Below are 10,000 nucleotides of genomic sequence, written 5' to 3' on the forward strand. Positions count from 1 at the left end.
TTCCCCATCCTTCCCTGTGTGCATGTAATATGTCGATGACCCAGTACATATACAAGTATGCATATACTCTCTTAGGATCCCTTCACACTTGCACAACCTTTACATGTGTCACTTACCTCTCATAGCATCCTGCATGTCATGGTCTATGGCTCAAGATGCTGTGATCGCAAATTCAAATCCCAGGTTGAGTTGATGTGACCTTTTCTAATAATGTAGTTGTATGTTACACAAAGTACAATGACGTGTACTCATGTCATTGCCCTGCATGTAATTTACAGACAAGCTCCAATAATAGTCCGAGTGTTGGCCAGAAAAGCGTGCATTAGGGTCCGCACAATGTTTTTCTGCATTTTTGTGATCACCAGACCATCTGAATGAATATTCCGATTGATGCCACTCTGGCACCCTTGAGCATTTTTGTAGAAACCATTAATATGCAAATTAGCGGTGGCCATCGTCGAAATTACTATTTTTCTTAATATCTCCAAAAGTAAGCATCCAAATAGCCTGGTTGAGGTGTCTACACCCATGTTTTTAGGGTCACTGGTCATGATAAACCCACTTAAAATTTAATAACATTTAAATTTAGCTCATTAATATGCAAATTAGCAGTCACCATTATTGAAAATGTCGATAAATAGACACATAGAAAAAAAAACACTTCAGTCTTTGTGAATATAGATCACTTTATTATTCATACAGATTCAACAATTCGACAGAATGCAATGAAAGCAGCTAACAACATGAACAAAGAAGACATTCCTGTGTAACTCAAATGCTCATATATATATGGAAATATAAATATATATATATATATATATATATATATATATATATATATATATATATATATATATATATATATATATATATAACAGGTTTGTAAACCTTACGAAGGCTACTTCAGTGCTTGGTGTCTCATTCAGTGTCAGAGTCATCATCAAGGGCAAATGCAGCAGCTGTCTTGGTGCGCTCATTCCTGCAGCCAGTATCTCCATGGCATGTACAGAAAACTGCACATGGTAACTTGGCTGCTGTGCAGCGGCATTGAGCTGTGTAGCATTGCTTGTCGGAGGAACATCCATATCGTATTAGCTCCAAGATCTCTGGTGGTGCAAGAGCGATGTTGGGCGGCAGCATAATTGGAAGTAATGATCTTGATGCCTCATCACGTTTCCAACCGTACTGAGTGGGATCCAGAGGTGGTGGCTGCAGCTCAGCAGCTGACTTCATTATTGCTGTCTGGATATGAGCGCGTTGCACGTTTTGTTCAAAGGACTCTGTAGTTGGTGTCAGAGCCTTTAGGCCTGGTGCTTTGATGGCATTTGGTTTCGCAATCTTCATAGACCACGCCTCTTTGCGAACATCAGACATGTTGCTTCTCTCCTTGCTACCATAGCAAACAGCCATGAACACAGTGGCTTCGGCGATGACATCGTCAATAGATGCATCCACATTCCCAAGTTTTTGAAGTGAATGGCCTACTGCGAGTGTCTTCTTGCCAGTCAGTTTACCTCTACCATACATCTGGGCAATGGTGTCGCAACCTGTCATTGCGTGTAAAGCTAGTCTGTCTTGCACCATCCCGGCATGCTTTCTGGCAGTGGCCCCAATGTCAATCAACGATCGGCCAGGACATGTTACTTCCATTGTTATGCAGCATTGCAGATGAAGTTCTGCGAAGTGATACACAAGCAAGATGAACACATCAGTATCATCACAGATGACTGTGATGCATTTTGCGCCATCTTCGGCAACTTTAGTGACTTGCGCTGCCTCCTCATGCGTCGTCTTCAAATCAGTGCGACACCTTTGGGCTCCGTGGTGTATTTCCACTGGGGTAGACTACTGTCCCGTAATGACGAGCCTGTGTTGGCTCTGCTTTCTTTGTTGAGTAACGTCAATCAAATTCTGGCAAATCAGTTCTATCAGCTGAACTTTGTTCTCAGTTACTGACAGAACCACCACCTGTGGAAGCAGTGGAGTCTGGTGGTTCAATAATGGCGATTGCTAATTTGCATATTAATGAGCTAAATTTAAATGTTATTAAATTGTAAGTGGGTTTATCATGACCAGTGACCCTAAAAACATGGGTTTGGACACCTCAACCAGGCTGTTTGGATGCTTACTTCTGGAGATATTAAGAAAAATTGTTATTTGGATAATGGCGACTGCTAATATGCATATTAATGAGCTAAATTTAAATGTTATTAAATTGTAAGTGGGTTTATCATGACCAGTGACCCTAAAAACATGGGTTTGGACACCTCAACCAGGCTGTTTGGATGCTTACTTCTGGAGATATTAAGAAAAATTGTTATTTGGATAATGGCGACTGCTAATATGCATATTAATGAGCTAAATTTAAATGTTATTAAATTTTAAGTGGGTTTATCATGACCAGTGACCCTAAAAACATGGGTGTAGACACCTCAACCAGGCTATTTGGATGCTTACTTTTGGAGATATTAAGAAAAATAGTAATTTCGACAATGGCCACCGCTAATTTGCATTTTAATGGATTTCTACAAAAATGCTCAAGGGTGCCAGAGTGGCATCAATCGGAATATTCATTAAGATGGTCTGGTGATCACAAAAATGCAGAAAAAACATTGTGCGGACCCTAATGCAAGGTCATCTTGAAAAGTGGTGTTTGACATCCGGACTATAAGAGCCTTTGAGCAATGTATTTTTTTTTTAATATATAAAAGGTGAGCTCATGTATGTTCTGCAATCTTTGGTCCACCTATTTAATTCTAGGCTTAACTTTTGATTCATTTATTAGCTCTCATACGAGCCTTGACAAGGTATACAAAAAAAAAGTCACCATCTGTGATGGCTTTTTGGAGAGTGAAAAAGGTTGTCATGGAAAAAGAACAGAATTTTGAAATGTCAAAAAAAAGAAAACAAACAAAAATATGAGAAGTATGTAGGGATATGATACCACAGTCCAAAGCAAACTTTCACTCCAAGAAGGAATTGTGTGTTTCATTGTGTACTGCAGCAGTTTGGATGAACATAGGTTTGGGGATTCACAGCACAATGATCAGCATTTCTTACTGTCATGATCATGTGATCAAATGGCCAAATTGCCAAAAGGGAAGTGAAAGGACCACTTTAATGGGGTGGTATTGCATATATCAAACTAAAAATGAAATAATTTGTTTGTATGTTTTAAATGTGCATGTGTGAGACCTACATTACAGGCTTCAGGTTCAGCTTCAGGCCTTGAAAGAGGATCTGTGGATACCAAAGCACACACAGGCGTGTGAGAATTCACATTCTCTGGCAAATTTTGAGTATTTGGCTTAATATGTCAACTATAAAGATAAAGCACACATGCAAATGCTCACACACAAATGTTCAATCACTTACAAATGCACATACAAAAAGTGCACAGCAATATGAAAAGCCGAAAACATTAAATACGATAAAATGAACAATATTCAGATGAGTGGAATTCATGCAATAAAGTTGAATAACATTTGCTCATTTGTTGTGTCTGTCTTGCTCTATGTAGTTAAACCAATTGTTACCTCCAACACAGATGGTGGACAGAGGTTATGTTTTCACCCCTGTTAGTTTGTCTGTCTGTGAGCAGGATATCTCAAAAAGTTATGGACAGATTCGGACGAAATTTGTTGGAGAGGTTGTGTGTGTGTGTGTGTGTGTGTGTGTGTGTGTGTGTGTGTGTGTGTGTGTGTGTGTGTGTGTGTGTGTGTGTGTGTGTGTGTGTGTGTGTGTGTGTGTGTGTGTGTGTGTGTGTGTGTGTGTGTGTGTGTGTGTGTGTGTGTGTGTGTGTGTGTGCGCGCGTGCACATGCAAGAGAGAGACAATGACAAATTGATTAGATTTTGATGAAGATCCAGATCCAGATGTGGCACGAGAGTATTTTTTTAATTTTTTAAGTGATTCTCCGTAATTGTGAGAAAGGGCCAAAAATACTTCTGGTTCTGGTTTTTGAGTGATGATTGGATCTCTCCAGGGGTCTCTGCCAACTTTCTCAAAGGTAAGTTCCTGGTCATTGTTTTTTGCATTTTGACTGCTTATTTTGAAGACCATGTTTACTGTGTGTTCCTAATTCAGGTTCGTTTCAAAACTTGTGCTTTTCAGTGAGTTTTCGTCGGTCTTGTCATATCAGGTTTCCCTGAGGCCTACCCATCTTCCCGTCTATGTGCATGATGGTGTTTATTTGTATGTTCTCCTTATTACCATCAGTTTTTATTTTTCCCCGCCGCGTGGCGGAAGGGGGATATTGTTGTCACCCAGGTCGTCCGGCTGTCCGTCCAGCTGTCCGGCCGTCTGTCAGGGCGTCAACATTTATAGCTGTGAGTGCGATAACTCATAAACTGTTTGCCCAATCGATTTGAAATTTGGGTCACACATGTACCACCTGAAAAGGAAGAATTCTATTGATTTTGGGAATGGCCGGATCCAAGATGGCCGACTGGAGCGGCCATCTTGAAAAAAATGTTTTTTCGCCATATCGATTTGAAATTTGGGTCACACATGTACCACCTGAAAAGGAAGAACCCTATTGATTTTGGGTGTGGCTGGATCCAAGATGGCCGACCTGAAAAAAATGTTTTTTGTAATAAATGGAAAACCACTTATCTGATTTCAATTATTTTTGGTTACTACGTTCCTCACCCCTGGGGAACTTTTTCGAGATGATGACCAAATGGTGTCTTGTTTCCAATTCACCTCCCTCATTATCTGGGATATGTATGACCTTTTTCATTCAATGGAGGGGGATTCCCCATCTCTGATGGTATATATTTTTCTCCACTTTTTCCTCCACCCTCCTTCTATCCCTTCTGACTATACCCTCTGCTTCATGTCTTGAAATATAAAAAAAATAAAAAAATGAAACAAAAGTTCCGTTCTCACCTTATACCCCACATAACCACGTGAGTTCCTCTACTGACTCTTCTTCCTCCTTTCTCTTTTGCCTCTATACCATCTTCCTTCTACCCTTTCCAACCCACAATCATCACATTCCTTCACAATTTTTTCATCAACCCTTCCTTTACCTAATCTTGCTTAGCACCAGACCCCACGATCCAGTGAATCCATGACTCCCCAGGCCACACCCAGATGTCTATTGACCTCTGGCTCACAGGAAGCAGAGACATGAATATCACTGCCAAGGAAAGTGAACCTCTCTATGACCTCAACCTCCTCACCACAAACAGGTGTAGACAAGATAGCAGTATCCAAGATGTCATTGAAAGCCTGCATCTTAGTTTTGACTCAGGAAACCCATAATCCCAGCAGTTCTGACTTCTCATTCACACCTCGAGGGCCCCAAAAAGGATATCCAAAGTCTCCGCAAAGATGACTGCATCATCTGTGAAATCAAGGTCAGAGAGCTTGACATTCCCAAACGAAACACCACAACTTGATCTCGACAACATCCTCCCCAGAATCCAGTCCATACAAATGCTGAAATGTGTAGAGGCTAGTGCACACCCCTGATGAACTCCAGTAACAACTGGAAATAAGTCAGAGATGGTACCACCATATCTCACAGCACTCTCAGTCCCAGAGTATAGTTCAGACATCAGATTGATCAGTTTTGGTGGCACCACACAAAGACCAAGAATCCTCCAGAGGGCATTCCGATGCACTGAATCAAATGCTTTACAGTGATCAACATAGGCTGCAAGCAGCCCCTGCAGAAAGTCTCATCTGCATTTGGTGAGGACCCGAAGAGCAAGGACACGGTCAATCATTGACCTCTTTGGTGTAAAGCCTGACTGCTCTGGACGCTGGTGCTCAAGCAGATGGTGGTGAACCCTATAAAGAATTAGCTGAGCAAAACTTTGCCCAGCACTGAAAGCAGCGTCACCCCTCGGTAGTTGTTGCAGTCCTGGTGATCACCCTTCCCTTTCCAGAGAGGGACAACAAGGCCCCTCTTCCAATCAGTTGGGATGATGCCTGTGTTCCAGGCAGAGCACAAAACTGCATGCAACGACATGAGTACAGCATTTCCACCAGCCTTGAGAAGTTCAGCACAGATGCCACAGATCCCAGGAGCTTTACCCCCATTTCAACCGGTTCACCGCAGCCTGTTTCCACAAACGATGGTGAATCACAGTTGATTGGAGGGTCAGCAATAGGGATAGTAACACAATGGACATCCAACTCAACAGCTGGTGGATCAGCCTGGTACAGCCTCTCCAAGTAACCGGCCCAGCGGGCCTTCACTTAGGATTCCTCTGTCAAGAGCCCACCACATCCCCTCCCATACCTCAGGGCCCTGTCAAACTTTGACGTTTGAGCCAGCGTATGACAAGGTCTCAAAATGTATGTAAAATGCTGGCATATGCTGAACTATTGATGTTTTTTTAAGTTTTGGGCATATAATAACGTGTTGGACGTATGCATAACGTATTAGTAACGTACACAGAATGTTTCAATTACATATAGATAACTTATACCAACGAATGCTGAGCATGCTGTCGGCGTTCACAACCTATGCCCAAAGATAGTCTAACTTATGCATAGCGCACGGCAGCATATCGTCAACGATCACATGGCGTAGGTTATTAATAGGCTGCGGCTCGACAATTCAAATCATAACCGCACTCGACATCAAAGTATGAAGCCGCTGTCACACCTTGACGATTTAGCCAGCGTATGCTGACGTATGAAAAATTTGCCGAACCAAGCTGGCACACGTCTGGAACACTGACGCGAACAATTACATTGACGTGTTTCGACTAATGAGTAACGTACAAGTAACGTGTGTCGACGTGTGTCAACGATCGCGTAACGTGCCTACAACACGTTACTCATAGGTTATAAATAAGTTTCGGGTACGCTAAACATTACCTCGACGTGTTTCGACTAATGAGTAACGTACAAGTAACGTGAGTCGACGTGTGTCAACGATTGTGTAACGTGCCTACAACTTATGGCCAGCGTTATGCAGAATGTGTGAGTCATACGCTGGCATACGTCGAAAAATTTCAAACATGGAAAATTTGTCTAACAGCTCGGCATACTACGACGTATGCCAGCATACAAAGACATATGCCAGCGTACAAAGACGTATGCCAGCGTACTACGACGTATGCCAGCGTGCTCTTAATGTATACAAACTTACCCATAACGTATTCGATGTGTGCCAGAGTTTTAGCCAAACTTTGCATACGTCAGGCATACGCTGGCTAAATCGTCAAGGTGTGACAGAGCCTTCAAATTGCCTCACAGATGAAACTGCATGCGAAAAGGCTGATTGCCTAAACTCTGTGTTTGTGTCCCAAATCTTGTGTCCCAAACCCATCACTTTCTGGACTCACCTTACCCAGTCACACCAAGCTGTTCTTGCACTATGTGTCCTTTTCTCCTGATAAGGTGGAGAGCTTGTTGTCAAACCACGATTCAGATTCTGTAACCGGTCCAGACGGCATCAGCCCACATGTCCTTAAAACCTGCTCTGCTGCTCTTGCTCACCCTCTAATTTGCTTAAGGTCATCTGCAATCTGCTTGGAAATCAGCAAATATTATCTCTCTGCATAAAAAAGGTGCAAAAACAGATCTCTGCAACTACAGACCAATCAGCCTTCTCACAATCATCAGCATCGCTTCTGACATTAAATCCTTCCCCTTCTCCAATGGACTGAGAAGGGGATCAATTTGGATTCAGACCAGGTCACTCTACCCTGGACTTGCTGCTCCTGCTTTCCAACAATGGATGGAGTTCCTCCATGCCAGACATGAGATCAGAGCTTTCTCTCGAGACACATTGCGTGCTTTCGATATGGTCTGGCAACCCGCCCTGCTCACCAAACTCTCTTCCTATGGTATACAAGGCAATCTCCATTCCTGGCTCACAGACTTCCTCTCCTGTCGCAGTCAACATGCAGCCCTTAATGGAGTTCTCTCATCCCTTCTTCCTGTCCAGGCTGGAGTTCCTCGAGGCAGTGTTCTGGGCCCTATTCTTTTTCTGGTTTTCATCAATGATCTAATACAGATCTCCTAATACCTCTGTTCCACACTGTTTTGTGCTTCCCTCTCCTGTCCCTCTTGTCTCCTGCTCCCCTTCTTGTACGTTCCGTGTGTTAGCTCTTATCGGAGCCTCAACATTGTATACAGGCACTCCTCACTTAACGACCTACCTGTTTAACGACCGTCCGGACTTACGACCAGCTCTCCGACCAGTCGGTATTGTACGCTGTACGAGAACTTTGGTGTGGAAGCGGCAGCGCGGCGTCTCAGTGTCAAGCATCTCATCTCACATCACCCTTTCTCAGTCTCGTTCCCACAGCCGGTAGGTATTCACTACACTAGCGTTCGCAATCTCCAAGACTACACATTTCGTCCATAAATTTGTACTTTATTGTGTATCTGCAGAATTGGAGTATCAGCGGTGAGGCAGCAAGCGCGGACGTAGAAGCAGCGTAAAAATTTGTTGACCAATTTGATGAAATCATCGAGAAAGGCGGCTACCGTCCGGAACAGATCTTCAATGTGGATGAAACTGGACTTTTTTGGAAGAAAATGCCCAAAAGGTCCGACACACAGAAAGAAGCTAAAACAATACCCGGTTTCAAGGCTTTCAAGGACAGGGTCACGTTGTTACTTGGATGAAATGTCGCTGGGTTCAAGTTAAAGCCTTTCCTCATCTATCGCTCCGATAACCCACGTGCATTGAAGCAGGTTCGTAAGCACACGCTGTCCGTTTACTATCGTGCAAATAACAAGGCATGGATGAAGTTATCAAGTTGGAGTTGCCTTTAGACCTTTTCTTTATTCAGAATAAATAAGAACGCTTACCTGTATTTACAGTATGCAAACCTAAGTAATGTATACAAGAGCTGATTTCCTCTATTCTGTTTATTACAGTATACAGTACACTACTGTATAAACATTTAAAAATATATGCTCACTTATCGACCAATTCACTTAACGACCTAGTCGAAGGAACGGAACTTGATCGTTAAGTGAGGAATGCTGGTATTTAAAAAAAAAATTAAAAACATATGTGGCATAATATTTCAAAAAGTTATGGACGGGTCATGACAAAACTTGGTGGGTGAATTGGTTAGGAGACAAGAACAAGCTGATTAGATTTTGGTTACGGTCCGGATGCAGATCCAGCCTATCTGCGGGATACAAAACGTAAACTGCTCAACCTGGCAGAGGTATGTGCTCGATCGAATGTCGCTATAGTTCAATTTGTAGGAATATGGGTGTTGAATTTAGGGTTCCATTTTTATGTAAAAAAAAAAAATGGTCTGTTCATTGAATATAGTCTGAATGTCTTGAATGTAAGTTTGCAACTGCAGAGAGCACCGCACCACAATGAACAGCAATTACTGGTACACGTCAACATATCAAATGTACAGGTTGATGAAACAGTCGGTGATCATACCGAGACATTTAAGTTGTCGTTACATTCCAGGATGTACTCGTCACAAGGACAACTGTATTAGTTAATGCGGCTATTGCAGGCTTGGCTGAAGAGACATGTGCAGAGATATCATCACAGGTGGCTTGCACTTTACTCCATCCCTGTTCGATTGGCTGTAGTTGGGGAAACCTTCATAGTGAAGAAAGGCAGGCTTTATGGGCATTGTGCACATGGGATTATATTGTTACTTTCCAGGCTAACAAAGGCTCTGCCATTGTCATGATGGACCACAATGATTATGAGGGAAAGATTATCAGCATGCTTTCAGACAGAATTACTTTCCAACAACTTCCTTCAGAGACCAAATAATTCCTCTGACTTGGTTATCCAGAACTATTTGCCATCGCAAGACATGCCCTAAACACACCATTCGCCTCTTTGGGATGATATCAGAATTTAAGCCTCTGTTTGAAACTCCACTCGATGCCATTTCCTGGAGGCAGAGACCCAGCTGCATAAAATTCCCTCATCCTTAGGAAAGATTCCTTTACGAAGGATTTTCTTGAGAGCTGTTGCGCAAACAACCCTTAGGAAATCCTCAGGAGCCATTGCTATGCTAGCCAACCGATCAGATTTGATA

The 10,000-nt window shown here is 42.6% G+C and overlaps 1 protein-coding gene across 3 annotated transcripts in view; it reads right to left on the reverse strand.

Annotated features, from left to right (window-relative positions):
* LOC147032883 (coiled-coil and C2 domain-containing protein 1A-like) overlaps positions 1-10,000 on the reverse strand; it is a 121,993-nt gene that overhangs the window by 41,247 nt on the left and 70,746 nt on the right. For all 3 annotated transcript variants that reach the window (XM_085870843.1, XM_085870842.1, XM_085870844.1), the window contains exon 12: positions 3,200-3,240. In XM_085870843.1, coding sequence (XP_085726969.1) covers positions 3,200-3,240 — 41 coding nt within the window. The remainder of the gene's footprint in view (positions 1-3,199; positions 3,241-10,000) is intronic.

Source organism: Eptatretus burgeri, chromosome 2, assembly GCF_056783735.1.
Source record: "Eptatretus burgeri isolate ZD-2024b chromosome 2, Ebu_testis_v1, whole genome shotgun sequence".
In the NCBI taxonomy this organism is placed as follows: Eukaryota; Metazoa; Chordata; class Myxini; order Myxiniformes; family Myxinidae; genus Eptatretus; species Eptatretus burgeri.